Source organism: Bombina bombina, chromosome 4, assembly GCF_027579735.1.
Source record: "Bombina bombina isolate aBomBom1 chromosome 4, aBomBom1.pri, whole genome shotgun sequence".
Taxonomy (NCBI): Eukaryota; Metazoa; Chordata; class Amphibia; order Anura; family Bombinatoridae; genus Bombina; species Bombina bombina.
In genome coordinates, this window is record NC_069502.1 from 509,938,925 (window position 1) to 509,958,351 (window position 19,427).

Genomic DNA, 19,427 nt, shown 5'->3' on the forward strand with positions numbered 1-19,427 from the left:
TGTTTTGTAAATGAAAATGACAAAATTTGGTGAGTGAATGCATATGGGGATTAAAGAAGAGTGCTGAGTTGAATGTTACTCCAAGACAAACCCTTTGAAGGATATATTCCAATCCTAAAAAACTAGGGGACGCAAGGGTACTAAATGTGCAGTACAGAATATATACTTAAAAACATCCACCTTCCACACATTGGGTCATAAGCAATCGTCCATTATATGTTTTTTAAAGTCCAGTAAACATCACCGCTTGCTCTTTCTGTGCAAAACCTTAACTTTAACTCTGAAATAAACAAAACAAACAGAAGGTGTTTCCTGGTGAAGCACCATTAAAAATATCCAAACTTTTCACAAACAATGTTACTGCAAATGTACTCACAAATCTGTCAGCACTCGTATGTGCAAATTCGGGCAGATTGGGATGTTTCAGTTTCCCAGCTCACTGACTAACAGTGGAGAGTATGCTACCCACAGCAACTTCCAACGCTGTATGGATAGAATCAGTCATGCTCCAACTTGTTAACAATCATTTGTTTATTAAAACAATGACAAGTTTAAAACCAGAGGGAAAGTTAAGTAACCCTGTGGTATTAAAACAGAACTTTTATGTGCTTCTCAGCTGCAAGAGCTGTTTCATCAAGCATTTTCTGCATGTTCTACGCATTTGAAGCACAGACTTTTAAATACCCTATATCCAAGCACACCTTGAGTTTCACACACACCTTCTTGAATGTGTCACAACTTATATAGGTATCTAGTCATCGCATTTCAATCAATCAACTCTACTTGAAGTATCCAGTATATAATAAATACTTTGTTCCCATTATATAAAGTTACTCTGAGACAGCAGACCTGGGTAGAAGTGGGGATTATAGACTCTTCTACTATAACTGATAATACATTTGTGGGAAGTGTATACGAGAGATGATCCATTAGAATCTCATTTTATGAGATATTAAGCTGTATGTAGTGTTACAGTTTATTACCTGATTGAGTACAGAGGGTGTGACACCTGGGGGGGGGGTATAGATTTGGATGTAATTTTGACACAGGTGGCATTAGAACCCATAGGAGCTTATAAGTTTCCAAAGGGAAGTCTAAGAGTCTGATTAACAAAAGCCAGCAATATATATAGCTTTTCTTTTGCATTATATTTTAATGTGTTTTTTCTTCACAGACACAACTCTGCATAGTGAGATAAACAGCTCTCTATTTAAGTTTTTGAGAGACCTTTAAAGGGACAGTCTACACCAGAATTGTTATTGTTTTAAAAGATAGATAATCCCTTGTTTACCCATTCCCTAGTTTTGCATAACCAACACAGTTATATTTATATATTGTTTACCTCTGTGATTAACGTGTATCTAAGCCTCTGCAGACTGCCCCTTTATTTGTTCTTTTGACAGACTTGCAGTTTAGCCAATCAGTGATGGCTCCCAGGTAACTTCGTGTGCACAAGCACAGTGTTATCTATATGAAAAACATGAACTAACACCCTCTAGTGGTGAAAAACCTGTTAAAATGCATTCTTAAGAGGCGGCCTTCAAGGTCTAAGAAATTAGCATATGAACCTCCTAAGTTAAGCTTTCAACTAAGAATACCAAGAGAACAAAGAAAAATTGGTGATAAAAGTAAATTGGAAAATTGTTTAAAATTACATGCCCTATCTGAATCATTAAAGTTTTTTTTGGACTAGACTGTCCCTTTAAGTACTGATGTACTGATGAAAAGTCTTAGATAATCTTCCCAAAGTAGAGAACTTTAGGTCATTGGACCCTAAGACTTATGGTACACCCACAGACTATTGGAAGTGGTCAGAGGATGTGTCATTGATGGAGACCCAGTATGAATAGTTGGCTAGCTAGACGACAAACCATGAAAGGGCTGTATCTTGTATCAAAAGAGTAAAGAGTCAATATAACATAACAGTTGCTGTTGGTAAAATTTGAGAAATGTTTTAAATATTAATCACTTTTGAAGAGAACAACAATGCTATATGCCAGGGGAATCCAAACAAATTTGTATGGAACGCCAGTCATGTTATATTTTAATCAAATTTTGCAGTTAAAAATTACCTAGAAAATTAATTAATGTTAATTAGTTTAATTTAACTGTACATATTACTTACATTTACACTATCTGTTACAAATGCACGTTTAATTACCTAATAGGAAATGTGGAATGGATTTTTATAACAAATGTATGTTTTTCTGCTCAGTGTTTCTAAAGGTCTCATAGAACCTAGGAAGGTTGGATGTGTCCTGCGGGCCATACATTGGGTGACGCTGCTCTATTATGGTCAATTATGTCATTAAAGGGACTCTAAACACTAAATACATTTCATGCACTTTCCTCTAATCATGGGTGCTGCCATTATGGAACCTAGGTTACACTACAGGTATCTAAAGGAGAGTTTCTGCAAATGTGTAAAAATGTCAGCACTTGAATGTAGTGAAAGAAATGTTTTAACCTTGGCGGCACACATGACTAGAGGGAGGGGGGAAAAGCCTCAATACTTTGCTTATAACATGTGTTTAAAATCACTGTAATCCTGTCCTTTATTACATCATATGGATACACAATGTTTACTGTTTTTAATCACCTAAGTATCGGTAATTTTAAAGAAAAACTTGCCCAATGTACCAAAGAATTTTTAGCATTTTTGGTATCACTTCATTTAAACAGAAATTAAACAGAAATTAAGCCTTGTTTTTTTTATTTACATATCAAAACTATATTATTTTTTAGTAGACAACCCAAGGTATTGATCTAGGTCCATTTTGGTATATTTTATACCACCGTTTCGCAGCCAAATACAAACAAATAAAAAAATAGTTTACTTTTCCCAAACTTTGGGTTTCTCACTGAAATTATGTGCATACTACTTGTGCAGTCCTAACATAAATGGTTGTAAAAGCTTCTCTGGAATACCCTTTGTTCAGAAATAGCAGACATGCATGGCTTTTCCATTACTTTTTGATAAGTAGAAGGCCACTAATTGAAGCTGTGCACCTCACTTCTAATATTTCCGGCAGTAAAGGGGTTGATCAGGTAGCTTGTAAGGTTAATTTTAGCTTAAGTGTAGAGATTACCCTCTTACCTGACACCTTCCACCCCTGATTCCTCCCAAACAGCTCTCTTCCCTCCCTCACACCCACAGGTTACCACCATCTTAGGTACTGGCAAATAGTCTGCCAGTATGCAGTTTTAGGGCTTTTGTTTTACTGTAGTTATCACAAAAAAACTGTAGTGCAGTGGTTCCCCGTCCCCACAATTGATTGTCACTAGTGACCCCCCTTCCCTCACCCTTTTCTGCATCGTAGTGGCCCATCCTCCACTTTTTTCTCTGTAGCATAGGGAACCCTTCCTCCTCTCCATCCCCCTCCTGCGATGTGCCACCAACCCGGCTCGCTCCTTCCTCCAAAAACTACCCATGGCGTCATTGTAATCAGTGCTTCCTTACTATATGGAGGCAAATACCTTTAGCCTCTGGCTGGAGTCTTTGTGGTCAAAGCTGATAGTGAGGACTGCAACATGAGCCAAAAATTGAAATGCAGGTACTACGTCAACAGGGTATGCTGGGCAAAGTACCCTGTGACAAACTACTGTGCATATGTCCAAAAGGCTTAAGAGATTAATATGTAGTAAAAAATAGAAAAACCTGAATCACTTGTAAATACCATTAAATATGAACTATGAATTAAAAATAGAATTAATCAGGATATAAGTTGTTGTCTAAAGATTCAATTTTTTGGTTCCTTATTGTTCACTAAATGCACAATGATCATTTATAAAACATAAAATTAGTTCAACTAATGTTATTCTCTATTCGCTATTCTTTTGTGTGAGTTCACAGGTGAGACTATGTGAGTTCCCAGGTGTGACTGTAATGCAGTTTTCAGCTACAGAGACTATATAATGGTCACCATACCTTCAGTTTTGTTGAGCATTTCTTAGTGCAAACCATTTCTTCCTGCTGTAATTATAGCTAACATCTATCTAGTCTCAGTCTGTGAGATTATGTTTAATTTAACAGCAAATTATTTTCTGGTTTGCTAAATGTATTATAAGCGAGTCATTCACAAGGGTTGTACTGTTTTTATGTATATATTCAGAAGACAGCTCTGACAAGCCCTTAAATACAAAACTTACCATGCCAGTGTACGTATAATATGTTATATTCCAATTAACTCTACAGCTATATATTTGTAGATTACCTAATTGAACTTTGTGTCTACTTGCACATGTGTAATTTATTACTCTCATTAGCCAATGCGGGTCATTGTATTTGACCACAGTTTTCCTTTTTAACTATACTGAGTAGGTGACTACACATTTTACCAACCTTCCAAAATGGAAATAATATGTAGTGAGAAGGCTTACATCAAGTCTGAAGCATTTTCTGTAAAAGGTGGTAAGGAGAGGAAAACCAGCATGGTCACACAAGACTAGTACAAGTATTTGTTTTGCAGACTACTATTATTTGTTTCACCTAATACACTTTCTGCATTTAGAATTTTCCAGTTTTAACACTTATTTTTGCCATTTATCTTTCGTATTTATTGATTAAGGTGTTGTCTTGCATGTTCCCATATACATTTGTCATGTAAGCTAATTCCGTAAGTAATGACCCATTGCTTAAAAGGTCATTAAATACAGTAGAACTACATAATCAATAAGTGCAGAATAATAAAGACAATACGATAACACTCTGCATATCAAAAGGGCAGTAGTTTTTTTTCTGACAAGTTTCAAAGTTTCCTGCCCTTTGTGTCATGTGACAGCAATCAGCCAATCACAAACTCATATACGTATACTATGAACCTTTTTCACATGCTCACTAGTGGCTGATGCCTCAAAGTGTGCATATAAAAAGATGTGCACAATTTCGTAATGCAAGTAAATCGGAAAACATTTCAGAATTGCATGCTCTATCTGAATCATGAAAGCTTACAGAAACAGTAAAGTCAAAATGAAACATTCATGATGCAGATAGAGCAACTTTTCAATGTTTTTTACTATCAGATTTGCTTTGTTTTCTTAGTATCGAGTAAATCTAAGTATGCTTATAGGAGCTCAGGAGCGTGCACATGTCTTTAGCAGTTTATGGCAGCAGTGTTTGCAACTATGTATAACTTTGCTATAAACAATGTTGCCAGATTGCTATAGACACGTGCATACTCCTGAGCTCACCTAGGATTACTCTTTAACAAAGGATACAAACGTCTAGATTTAGAGTTTGGCGTTGGCCGTCAAAACCAGTGTTAGAGGCTCCTAACGCTGGTTTTGGGCTACCGCTGGTATTTAGAGTCGTGTAGGTAAAGGTCTAACGCTCACTTTGCATCCGCAACTTTTCCATACCGCAGATCCCCCTACGCCATTTGCGTATCCTATCTTTTCAATGGGATCTTTCTAATGCTGGTATTTAGAGTCTTGGCTGAAGTGAGCATTAGAAATCTAACGACAAACTCCAGCTGCAGAGAAAAGCCAGGAGTTAAGAGCTTTCTGGGATACCGTCGGTTCATAAAGCTCTTAACTACTGTGCTCTAAAGTACACTAACACCCATAAACTACCTATGTACCCCTAAACTGAGGTTCCCCCACATCGCCGCCACTCGATTACATTTTTTTAACCCCTAATCTGCCGACCGCACACCGCCGCAACCTTCGTTATCCCTATGTACCCCTAATCTGCTGCCCCTAACACCGCCGACCCCTACATAATATTTATTAACCCCTAATCTGCCGCCCCCAACGTCGCTGCTACCTTACCTACAATAATTAACTCCTAATCTGCCGAACGGACCTCACCGCTACTATAATAAATGTATTAACCCCTAATCCGCCTCCTTAACCCTATAATAAATAGTATTAACCCCTAATCTGCCCTCCCTAACATCGCTGACACCTAACTTCAAGTATTAACCCCTAATCTGCCGACCGGACCTCACCGCTACTCTATTAAATTTATTAACCCCTAAAGCTAAGTCTAACCCTAACACCCCCCTAAGTTAAATATAATTATCTTACGAAATAAATTAACTCTTATTAAATAAATTAATCCTAATTAAAGCTAAATACTTACCTGTAAAATAAACCCTAATATAACTACAATATAAATTTATAATTATATTGTAGCTATTTTAGGATTTATATTTATTTTACAGGCAACTTTGTATTTATTTTAACCAGGTACAATAGCTATTAAATAGTTAAGAACTATTTAATAGCTACCTAGTTAAAATAATTACTAAATTACCTGTAAAATAAATCCTAACCTCAGTTACAATTAAACCTAACACTACACTATCAATAAATTAATTAAATAAAATACCTACAAATAAATACAATTAAATAAACTAACTAAAGTACAAAAAATAAAAAAAGCTAAGATACAAAAAATAAAAAAAATATTTACAAACATTATAAAAATATTACAATTTTAAGCTAATTACACCTACTCTAAGCCCCCTAATAAAATAACAAAGCCCCCAAAATAAAAAAATGCCCTACCCTATTCTAAAATTAAAATAGAAAAGCTCTTTTACCTTACCAGCCCTTAAAAGGGCCTTTTGCGGGGCATGCCCCAAAGAAAACAGCTCTTTTGCCTGTAAAAAATAACATACAATACACCCCCCAACATTACAACCCAACACCCACATACCCCTAATCTAACCCAAACCCCCTTAAATAAACCTAACACTAAGCCCCTGAAGATCATCCTACCTTATCTTCACCACACCGGGTATCACCGATCGGTCCAGGCTCCGACGTCTTCATCCAAGCCCAAGCGGGGGCTGAAGAGGTCCATGATCCGGCTGAAGTCTTCATCCAAGCGGGGGCTGAAGAGGTCCATGATCCGGCTGAAGTCTTCATCCAAGCGGGAGCTGAAGAGGTCCATGATCCGGCTGAAGTCTTCTATCAAGCGGCATCTTCAATCTTCTTTCTTCCGGATCCATCTTCATCCTGCCGACGCGGAACATCCATCTTCACCGACGACTTCCCGACGAATGACGGTTCCTTTAAGGGACGTCATCCAAGATGGCGTCCCTCGAATTCCGATTGGCTGATAGGATTCTATCAGCCAATCGGAATTAAGGTAGGAAAATTCTGATTGGCTGATGGAATCAGCCAATCAGATTCAAGTTCAATCCGATTGGCTGATTGGATCAGCCAATCAGATAGAGCTCGCATTCTATTGGCTGATCGGAACAGCCAATAGAATGCAAGCTCAATCTGATTGGCTGATCGGATCAGCCAATCGGATTGAACTTGAATCTGATTGGCTGATTCCATCAGCCAATCAGAATTTTCCTACCTTAATTCCGAATTGGCTGATAGAATCCTATCAGCCAATCGGAATTCGAGGGACGCCATCTTGGATGACGTCCCTTAAAGGAACTGTCATTCGTCGGGAAGTCGTCGGTGAAGATGGATTTTCCGCGTCGGCGGGATGAAGATGGATCCGGAAGAAAGAAGATTGAAGATGCCGCTTGATAGAAGATTTCAGCCGGATCATGGACCTCTTCAGCTCCCGCTTGGATGAAGACTTCAGCCGGATCATGGACCTCTTCAGCCCTCGCTTGGGCCAAGACTTCAGCCGGATCATGGACCTCTTCAGCCCCCGCTTGGGCTTGGATGAAGACGTCGGAGCCTGGACCGATCGGTGATACCCGGTGTGGTGAAGATAAGGTAGGATGATCTTCAGGGGCTTAGTGTTAGGTTTATTTAAGGGGGTTTGGGTTAGATTAGGGGTATGTGGGTGGTGGGTTGTAATGTTGGGGGGGTTGTATGTTATTTTTTACAGGCAAAAGAGCTGTTTTCTTTGGGGCATGCCCCACAAAACGCCCTTTTAAGGGCTGGTAAGGTAAAAGAGCTTTTCTATTTTAATTTTAGAATAGGGTAGGGCATTTTTTTATTTTGGGGGGCTTTGTTATTTTATTAGGGGGCTTAGAGTAGGTGTAATTAGCTTAAAATTGTTGTAATATTTTTATAATGTTTGTAAATATTTTTTTTATTTTTTGTAACTTAGCTTTTTTTATTTTTTGTACTTTAGTTAGTTTATTTAATTGTATTTATTTGTAGGTATTTTATGTAATTAATTTATTGATAGTGTACTGTTAGGTTTAATTGTAACTTAGGTTAGGATTTATTTTACAGGTAATTTAGTAATTATTTTAACTAGGTAGCTATTAAATAGTTCTTATCTATTTAATAGCTATCGTACCTAGTTAAAATAAATACAAAGTTGCCTGTAAAATAAATATAAATCCTAAAATAGCTACAATATAATTATTATTTATATTGTAGCTATATTAGGGTTTATTTTACAGGTAAGTATTTAGCTTTAATTAGGATTAATTTATTTAATAAGAGTTAATTTATTTTGTAAGATAAAAATTATATTTATGTTAGGGGGGTGTTAGGGTTAGGTTTAGACTTAGCTTTAGGGGTTAATAAATTTAATAGAGTAGCGGTGAGGTCCGGTCAGCAGATTAGGGGTTAATACTTGAAGTTAGGTGTCAGCGATGTTAGGGAGGGCAGATTAGGGGTTAATACTATTTATTATAGGGTTAGTGAGGCGGATTAGGGGTTAATACATTTATTATAGTAGCGGTGAGGTCCGGTCGGCAGATTAGGGGTTAATTATTGTAGGTGGCTGGTAGTGACGTTGTGGGGGGCAGATTAGGGATTAATAAATATAATATAAGGGTCGGCGGTGTTAGGGGCAGCAGATTAGGGGTACATAGGTATAATGTAGGTTGCGGCGGTGTACGGAGCGGCAGATTAGGGGTTAAAAAAAATATGCAGGTGTCAGCGATAGCGGGGGCGGCAGATTAGAGGTTAATTAGTGTAAGGTTAGGGGTGTTTAGACTCGGGGTACATGTTAGGGTGTTAGGTGCAGACATAGGAAGTGTTTTCCCATAGGAAACAATGGGGCTGCGTTAGGAGCTGAACGCTGCTTTTTTGCAGGTGTTAGGGTTTTTTTCAGCTCAAACTGCCCCATTGTTTCCTATGGGGGAATCGTGCACGAGCACGTTTTTGAAGCTGGCCACGTCCGTAAGCACTGCTGGTATTTAGAGTTGCAGTGGCGGTAAATTATGCTCTACGCTCCTTTTTTGGAGCCTAACGCAGCCCTTCTGTGAACTCTAAATACCAGCGGTATTTAAAAGGTGCGGGGGGAAAAAGCCAGCGTTAGCTACGTGGGTCGTTACCAACAAAACTCTAAATCTAGCCGAAAGAAAATTAAACAAAATGAATAATAAAAGTAAATGTGTTGTTTAAAATGTCATGCTCTATCCAATACATGCAAGTTTAATTTTTACTTTACTGCCCCTTTAACTTTGATTTTAGTTCATCTTTAATTAATAGCGCATTACTGCTATCTTTTTGAGTCAAATAAATTCTTATCTTGCTTTCCAAAAATCTTTTCTTTTTCCATCTAGGGGGAAAAGGGTGAAAAAGGAGAAATTGGAGAGAATGGCCTTAATGGAAGAGATGTAAGTAAGATCATATTTCCTTGGATGTAAACATATTAGTCCATATGAGTGCCGGTATATGGGAGCTTCTTTAATTTTACTCATAATAACACAATGTCTGCAGTGTTGCACAGTATACACAATCCTGGTGGAATTAGTAGAATTTAGTAAGATGTGTATATATATATATATATATATACTGTATATATGTATTTTATGTGAGAAAATGATAATTATTATATACTATAATGCATTATGTGCAGGATGGCCCCCAATGGCTTGCACTAAATACTTCAAGTGTTTTCATTCAATGGTTCTGCTTCCTTATTCTCTTCTTTTATTATGAACAATCAAATGGTTTTCATTGAAAACACTAGAGGGATGCAGTGGAGCTATTGTGACTTGTGACAGGACAAGTCACAGCACACACAGCTATTTTTATACTATGGCAGAATAGATGCTAGGGAGATGGAAATAAATGATCACAGAGGGAAGTAATATGGGGCAGCATGTCCTTTTAACCCCTGTACTACTTAGTTATTTCTCACTTCTGAGCATTACATGTTTTTAAATATCTGCTTTTAAACCTAAATACCAACACATTTTTTGTTAGTTATCAATGCAAATCATGTTTTTTTTACCACACTATAGGCCAGATTACAAGTGGAGCGCTAATTTTTATTTATTACTTCATAAATATATATGTACAGTATATAAGCATATACATATATATTTACACTTTGCTGCCATCACTGTGCTACTTACCCCCTGTGCTGCGTAAGTTCCAATGCCGTGTCACATTGCGCTCAACTTGTAATACCAGTGCACTTTAGCGTGTGCTGGTATTACTCTGTGGATCTCTAATATCGCTTTCACGAAAACAATATTTAGCGCTCAACTTGTAATCTGGCCCTATGTATTTTTTGAAACTACATTTAAATTACAAAAAAAATTGACAAAAACTGACACCTAGATTACGAGTTTTGCGTTAGAGGCTATGTGGTGCTAATGAGCAGTTTTCTCTCACCGCTCACTTACTTGCAGCGCTGGTATTACGGGTTTTTACAAACCCGGCATTAAAAGGCAAGAAGTGAGCGTTGAGCAAAATTTTGCTCCTTACCGCACTCCAATACCAGCTGCTTAAGTCAGCTTGTGCACAATTTCCCCATAGCAATCAACGGGGAAAGCCGGCTGAGAAAAAGTCTAACATCTGCCAAAAAGCAGCGTAAAACTCACTAACGCAGCCCCATTGATTCCTATGGGGAAAGAAAATGTATGTCTACACCTAACACCCTAACATGAACCCGAGTCTAAACACCCCTAATCTTACACTTATTAACCCCTAATCTGCCACCCCCTACATCACCGACGCCTCCATTATATTTATTAACCCCTAATCTGCCGCTCCGGACACCGCCGCCACCTACATTATACTTATGAACCCCTAATCTGCTGCCCCCAACATTGCCAACACCTACATTATATTTATGAACCCCTAATCTGCCGCCCCAATGTCGCCGCAACCTACCTACACTTATTAAGCCCTAATCTGCCACCCCCACTATAATAAATATATTAACCCCTAAACCGCCGCACTCCCACCTCGCAAACATTATTTAAATATTATTAACCCCTAATCTGCCATCCCTAACATCGCCACCACCTACCTACATTTATTAACCCCTAATCTGCCCCCCCAACGTCGCCACGACTATACTAAATGTATTAACCCCTAAACCTAAGTCTAACCCTAACCCTAACACCCCCTAACTTAAATATAATTACAATAAATCTAACTACAAATTTGTTTCATTAACTAAATAATTCCTATTTAAAAATAAATACTTACCTATAAAATAAACTCTAAGCTAACTACAATATAACTAATAGTTACATTGTATCTAGCTTAGGGTTTATTTTTATTTTACAGGCAATTTGTATTTATTTTAACTAGGTAGAATAGTTACTAAATAGTTATTAACTATTTACTAACTACCTAGCTAAAATAAATACAAAATTACCTGTAAAATAAAACCTAACCTAAGTTACAATAACACCTAACAGTACACTATAATTAAATAAATTAACTAAATTAACAACAATGAAATAAATTAAATTAGCTAAAGTACAACCCCCCCCCACTAAATTACAGAACATAATAAACAAATTACAAGATTTTTAAACTAATTACACCTAATCTAATAGCCTTATCAAAATAAAAAAAAGCCCCTCACAAAATAAAAAAAAAAACCCTAGCCTAAACTAAACTATCAATAGCCCTTAAATGGGTCTTTTGCGGGGCATTGCCCCAAAAAAATCAGCTCTTTTACCTGTAAAAAAAAATACAAACAACCCCCCCAACAGTAAAACCCACCACGGACACAACCAACCCTCCAAATAAAATACTATCTAAAAAAACCTAAGCTCCCCATTGCCCCGAAAAGGGCATTTGGATGGGCATTGCCCTTAAAAGGGAAGTTAGCTCTTTTGCGGCCCAAAGTCCCTAACCTAAAAATAAAACCCACCCAAAAAACCCTTAAAAAAACCTAACACTAACCCCCTGAAGATCGACTTACAGTTCTGAAGACCGGACATCCATCCTCAAGGAAGCGGCAGAAGTCTTCATCCAACCGGGCTGAAGTCCTCAACGATGCCAGGAGATATCTTCATCCAAGCCGGGCGAAGTGGTCCTCCAGACGGGCAGAAGTCTTCATCCAGATGGCATCTTCTATCTTCATCAATCCGACGCGGAGCGGGTCCATCTTCAAGACATACAACGCAGAGTATCCTCTTCTTCCGAGGACTAAAGACGAATGAAGGTTCCTTTAAGTGACGTCATCCAAGATGGCGTCCCTTAGATTCCAATTGGCTGATAGAATTCTATCAGCCAATCGGAATTAAGGTAGAAAAAATCCTATTGGCTGATGCAATCAGCCAATAGGATTGAAGTTCAATCCTATTGGCTGATCCAATCAGCCAATTGGATTGAGCTTGCATTCTATTGGCTAATTGGAACAGCCAATAGAATGCAAGCTCAATCCTATTGTGTAGGTAGATTGCGGCGACATTGGGGGCGGCAGATTAGGGGTTAATAAATATAATGTAGGTGTCGGTGATGTTGGGGGCAGCAGATTAGGGGTTCATAATTATAATGTAGGTGGCGGCGGTGTCCGGAGCGGCAGATTAGGGGTTAAAAATTTTATTTTAGTGTTTGCGATGTGGGAGGGCCTCGGTTTAGGGGTTAATAGGTAGTTTATGGGTGTTAGTGTACTTTTTAGCACTTTAGTTATGAGTTTTATGTTACGGCGTTGTACCATAAAACTCTTAACTACTGACTTTAAAATGCATTAGGACTCTTGACAGGGTAGGGTGTACCGCTCACTTTTTGGCCTCCCAGGACAGACTCATAATACCGGCACTATGGAAGTCCCATAGAAAAAAGACTTTACGAAGTTTACGTAAGTTGTTTTGCGTTAAGGCCAAAGAAGTGTGCGGTGCCCCTAAACCTTCAAGACTCGTAATACCAGCGGGCGTAAAAAAGCAGCGTTAGGACCTCTTAACGCTTCTTTTTTACCCTAACGCACAACTCGGAATCTAGCCGTGAGTGTTTTATGCCATTTTCTGCAGCATATAAAAATGTTTTATGACATTATCTGCACCATACATTGTAACAACAGCATGTGAGTATTTTTTTTTTTTTTTTAAATGTTGCAAACAAAACCTTTAGAATTTCACATTTAACATCCATTCATCTTTCAAGCACATCAAGGTTTAACATTTTATAAATGTTTTCATGCAGAAAGAGACGATTTGTTTTTTGTTAGTCTGCATCATGTTGCATTTTTTGCAGAAAATAACTAGAAAGAAGCTATTTAACCATAACATATAAAAAACATTTAAGTAGAACCAAAGCAACATATTTTTTGGGAACTCTGATGAGTTTGGGAGCATTAGTGTTTGCGCTCATTAGCTTTTCTCAGTATTTAGGATGCACCAGCTTTGGCTGTTCATCAATTTAGCACAATTCTGCCGTTTTAGTCTGCTTTAGCGCTTCTCTGTAGTACGCATTGGCCTTACCTTTTTGGTGTATTTAGCATTCTCTTGTCAGCCTGCACTAGTTCTGCTGACCCTTTGCGTGCTTATTCCGTGGTTCCATCTCGAGTTAATGCATGTTCCTTGACATTAGTGATGGAGTTTTTTTTTCTCGTTGTGCTATTTGAGTTTCTTTTTCTCTCACTTAGAGTCCCTCTATGTTGCTTGGTCGCTTTGGTTTGTTGGAGGGTGTAATATTTTCTTAGCTTCTTGAGCCGGTTTTGTTTGTTTTTTTACATATATTTATGTTAGGTCGTTGCTGCATTTTTGTGTTTCGCTCATTCCTGTGTCTCTAATTTTTCAACTATGTATGTTATATTTTGTTTTACACATCTATTATCTTAATGTTTTGGTTTTACTTTGTCTGTGTCTTATTTTTCCTATATGATGGAGCATCCTGGAACTGTCCCCACTACATTAAATGTTGATCCTTTAAAATGTAGATCCTTTGAGCACTTGATATCTCTTTATAAATGTTTGCTTTGGAAACTTGCATCTGTATCCCCCCTGCTCAGCTTTGTAATCCCCATTTGGATCAGCTTATGCATTCTAATAAGTCTAATGCTTCTTTTGCCTCTAAAGGAATCTCTCCTCCCTCTGTTTGCTCTATACAGTGGAATTCTTCAAATTTTACTTCACGATTTCAACATTTGTTTGGGTTCAGCTATTTCTGAGATGCTGATGGTTATGCCTCCTCCAAGCATAAGAGATTCTTAATTGTCAGATCTGGCTTTTGAGAGGGAAATAACTTCAGATGGTCAGGAGTCTGTTTCTGATCAAGACTCAGATGCCTCCTCTTTCATGTTTATACTTGAAAATCTATGTTCACTTATGAGGGAGGTTTTAGGTGTTCAGAGTCTAAAGCTCCAAAGGAAAAATCTGTTATGCAACTGGATTTGATGTTCAAGCCAACTGTTAAGTCTCCTGAAGTTTTTTCGACTCCAGAGGCAATTTCTGAGATAATTACTAAAGACTGGTCTAAGCCTGGTATTCCTTTTAATCCAACTTTAAATTTAAAAAATATGTTTCCTTTTCTTGCTTCTAACATTGAACTTTGGTAAACTTTTCCAAAAGTGGCTGGTGCTATTTCTAATTTAGCTAAATCCACTACCATTAATTTAAAGTAAAGTACTGACATTCAAGGAACCCTGAGTATAGGAAAGTGGAGTCTTTTTATGGAAAGGCTTTTCAGCAAGCAGGCTTTCTTTTTAGGCCAGCAATAAGTAGTGTTTGTGTTGCAACTTGTGACTTAAGTGTGACAGTTTATCTGAGCAGTTATCAGATGATTCTGTTAATGAAGATTTTAAAAGTCATTTAAAACTTCTAAGGTCAGCTTTTGCTTTCTTTGTAATGCTATTCTTGACATTATTAAGATTAACTCCAAAAATATGGCTTTGGATGTTTTACCAGGACGTTGTGGTTAAAATTATGGTCAGCTGACATGGTTTCAGAAGCTAGAGTTTTAGCTCTTCCTTTTCAGGGAGAGATTTTGTTTGGGCTGGTCTTGATGCCACTATCTCTACTGTGACTGGAGATAAAAGAGCTTTCTTTTCTCCCTTAGGATAAGAAGTCTAAAAAATAAATAAATATGGCAACTAGACATTTTTGTTCTTTCTTTCATGTAATTAGCAAGAGTCCATGAGCTAGTGACATATGGGATATACATTCCTACCAGGAGGGGCAAAGTTTCCCAAACCTCAAAATGCCTACAAATACACCCCTCACCACACCCACAAATCAGTTTTACATACTTTGCCTCCCATGGAGGTGGTCAAGTAAGTTTGTGCTAGATTCTACGTTGATATGTGCTTAGCAGCAGGCTGGAGCCCGGTTTTCCTCTCAGTGTGCAGTGAATGTCAGAGGGATGTGAAGAGAGTATTGCCTATTTGAATTCAATGATCTCCTTTTACGGGATCTATTTCATAGGTTCTCTGTTATCGGTCGTAGAGATTCATCTCTTACCTCCCTTTTCAGATCGACGATATACTCTTATATATAACATTACCTCTACTGATTCTCGTTTCAGTACTGGTTTGGCTTTCTACTACATGTAGAGGAGTGTCCGGGGGTAAGTAAGTCTTATTTTGTGACACTCTAAGCTATGGTTGAGCACTTTTGTATAAAGTTCTAAATATATGTGTTTAAACATTTATTTGCCTTGATTCAGGATGTTCAACGTTCCTTACTTCAGACAGTCAGTTTCATATTTGGGATAATGCATATGAATAAATCAATTTTTTCTTACCTTAAAATTGAACTTTTTTCCTGTGGGCTGTTAGGCTCGCGGGGGCTGAAAATGCTTCATTTTATTGCGTCATTCTTGGCGCGGACTTTCTTGGCACAAAAATTTTCTTTGTCATTTCCGGCGTCATACGTGTCGCCGGAAGTTGCGTCATTTTTTTGACGTTTTTGCGCCAAATAATGTGGGCATCTTTTTGGCGCTAAAAAATTTGAGCGTCATTGTTGTCTCCACTATATTTAAGTCTTATTGCTTATTGCTTCTGGTTGCTAGAAGCTTATTCATTGGCATTTTTTTCCCATTTCTTAAATTGTCATTTAAGGAATTTGATCAATTTTGCTTTATATGTTGTTTTTTCTATTACATATTGCAAGATGTCTCAGGTTGACCCTGAATCAGAAGCCACTTCTGGAAAATCACTGCCTGATGCTGGATCTACCAAAGTTAAGTGTATTTGTTGTAAGCTTGTGGTAACTGTTTCTCCGGCTGTTGTTTGTGATGAATGTCATGACAAACTTGTTAATGCAGAAAATATTTCCTTTAGTAATGTTCCATTACCTGTTGCTGTTCCATCAACATCTAATACTCAGGGTGTTCCTGTTAACATAAGAGATTTTGTTTCTAAATCTATTAAGAAGGCTATGTCTGTTATTCCTCCTTCCAGTAATTGTAAAAGGTCTTTTAAAGCTTCTCATGTTTCAGATGACTTTTTAAACGAACATCATCATTCTGATTCTGTTTCTGATACTGATTTTTCTGGTTCAGAGGATTCTGTTTCAGAGATTGATACTGATAAATCTTCTTATTTATTTAAAATGGAATTTATTCGTTCTTTACTTAAAGAAGTCTTAATTGCATTCGAAATACAGGAATCTGGTCCTCTTGTTACTAAATCTAAACGTTTGAATACGTTTTTTTAAATCTCCTGCGGTTATTCCGGGGGGTTTTCCCGTCCCTGATGCTATTTCTGAAGTAATCTCCAGGGAATGGAATAATCTGGGTAATTCATTTACTCCTTCTAAACGGTTTAAACAATTATATCCAGTGCCATCTGACAGATTAGAGTTTTGGGACAAAATCCCTAAAGTTGATGGGGCTATCTCTACTCTTGCTAAACGTACTACTATTCCTACGGCAGATAGTACTTCCTTTAAGGATCCTTTAGATAGGAAAATTGAATCCTTTTTAAGAAAAGCTTACTTATGTTCAGGTAATCTTCTTAGACCTGCTATATCTTTGGCGGATGTTGCTGCAGCTTCAACTTTCTGGTTAGAAGCCTTAGCACAACAAGTAACAGATCATAATACTCATAGCATTGTTTATCTTCTTCAACATGCTAATAACTTTATTTGTGATGCCATCTTTGATATCATTAGGGTTGATGTCAGGTATATGTCTTTAGCTATTTTAGCTAGAAGAGCTTTATGGCTTAAAACTTGGAATGCTGATATGTCTTCTAAGTCAACTTTGCTTTCCCTTTCTTTCCAGGGTAATAAATTGTTTGGTTCCCAGTTGGATTCTATTATTTCAACTGTTACTGGGGGGAAAGGAACTTTTTTTACCACAGGATAAAAAATCTAAAGGTAAATTTAGGTCTGCTAATCGTTTTCGTTCCTTTCGTCACAATAAGGAACAAAAGCCTGATCCTTCCCCTACAGTAACGGTTTCAGTTTGGAAACCATCTCCAGTCTGGAATAAATCCAAGCTTTTAGAAAGCCAAAGCCAGCTCCCAAGTCCACATGAAGGTGCGGCCCTCATTCCAGCTCAGCTGGTAGGGGGCAGATTACGATTTTTCAAAGAAATTTGGATCAATTTGATTCACAATCTTTGGATTCAGAACATTATTTCTCAAGCGTACAGAATAGGCTTCAAGATAAGGCCTCCTGTAAGAAGATTTTTTCTTTCCCATGTCCCAATGAATCCAGTGAAGGCTCAAGCATTTCTGAAATGTGTTTCAGATCTAGAGTTGGCTGGAGTAATTGTGCCAGTTCCAGTTCTGGAACAGGGGCTGGGGTTTTACTCAAATCTCTTCATTGTACCAAAGAAGGAGAATTCCTTCAGACCAGTTCTAGATTTAAAAATATTGAATCGTTATGTAAGGATACCAACATTCAAAATGGTAACTATAAGGACTATTCTGCCTTTTGTTCAGCAAGGGCATTATATGTCCACAATAGATTTACAAGATGCATATCTGCATATTCCGATTCATCCAGATCACTATCAGTTTCTGAGATTCTCTTTCCTAGACAAGCATTACCAGTTTGTGGCTCTGCCGTTTGGCCTAGCAACGGCTCCAAGAATTTTTACAAAGGTTCTCGGTGCCCTTCTATCTGTAATCAGAGAACAGGGTATTGTGGTATTTCCTTATTTGGACGATATCTTGGTACTTGCTCAGTCTTCACATTTAGCAGAATCTCATACGAATCAACTTGTATCGTTTCTTCGAGAACATGGTTGGAGGATCAATTTACCAAAGAGTTCGTTGATTCCTCAGACAAGGGTAAACTTTTTAGGATTCCAGATAGATTCAGTGTCCATGACTCTGTCGTTGACGGACAAGAGACGTCTGAAATTGGTTTCAGCTTGTCGAAACCTTCAGTCTCAATCATTCCCTTCGGTAGCCTTATGCATGGAAATTCTAGGTCTTATGACTGCTGCATCGGACGCGATCCCCTTTGCTCGTTTTCACATGCGACCTCTTCAGCTCTGTATGCTGAACCAGTGGTGCAGGGATTATAAGAAGATATTGCAACTAATATCTTTAAAACCGATTGTACAACACTCTCTGACGTGGTGGACAGACCACCATCGTTTAGTTCAGGGGGCTTCTTTTGTTCTTCCAACCTGGACTGTGATCTCTACAGATGCAAGTCTGACAGGTTGGGGAGCAGTATGGGGGTCTCTGACAGCACAAGGAGTTTGGAAATCTCAGGAGGCGAGATTACCAATCAACATTTTGGAACTCCGTGCGATTTTCAGAGCTCTTCAGTCATGGCCTCTTCTAAAAAGAGAGTCGTTCATTTGTTTTCAGACGGACAATGTCACAACCGTGGCATATGTCAATCATCAAGGAGGGACTCACAGTCCTCTGGCTATGAAAGAAGTATCTCGAATTCTTGTATGGGCGGAATCCAGCTCCTGTCTAATTTCTGCGGTTCATATCCCAGGTATAGACAATTGGGAAGCGGATTATCTCAGTTGCCAAACATTTCATCCGGGCGAGTGGTCTCTTCACCCAGAGGTATTTCTTCAGATTGTTCAAATGTGAGGACTTCCAGAAATAGATCTGATGGCTTCTCATCTAAACAAGAAGCTTCCCAGGTATCTGTCCAGATCCAGGGATCCTCAGGCGGAAGCAGTGGATGCATTGTCACTTCCTTGGAAGTATCATCCTGCCTATATCTTTCCGCCTCTAGTTCTTCTTCCAAGAGTGATTTCCAAGATTCTAAAGGAGTGTTCATCTGTTCTGCTGGTGGCTCCAGAATGGCCTCACAGGTTTTGGTATGCTGATCTTGTCTGGATGGCTACTTGCCAACCATGGTCTCTTCCATTAAGACCAGACCTTCTATCGCAAGGTCCTTTTTTCCATCAGGATCTCAAATACTTAAATTTGAAGG

The 19,427-nt window shown here is 38.1% G+C and overlaps 1 protein-coding gene across 4 annotated transcripts in view; it reads left to right on the plus strand.

Moving 5' to 3' along the window:
* COL19A1 (collagen type XIX alpha 1 chain) overlaps positions 1–19,427 on the plus strand; it is a 1,696,717-nt gene that overhangs the window by 646,913 nt on the left and 1,030,377 nt on the right. For all 4 annotated transcript variants that reach the window (XM_053710417.1, XM_053710419.1, XM_053710420.1 and 1 more), the window contains exon 13: positions 9,444–9,497. In XM_053710417.1, coding sequence (XP_053566392.1) covers positions 9,444–9,497 — 54 coding nt within the window. The remainder of the gene's footprint in view (positions 1–9,443; positions 9,498–19,427) is intronic.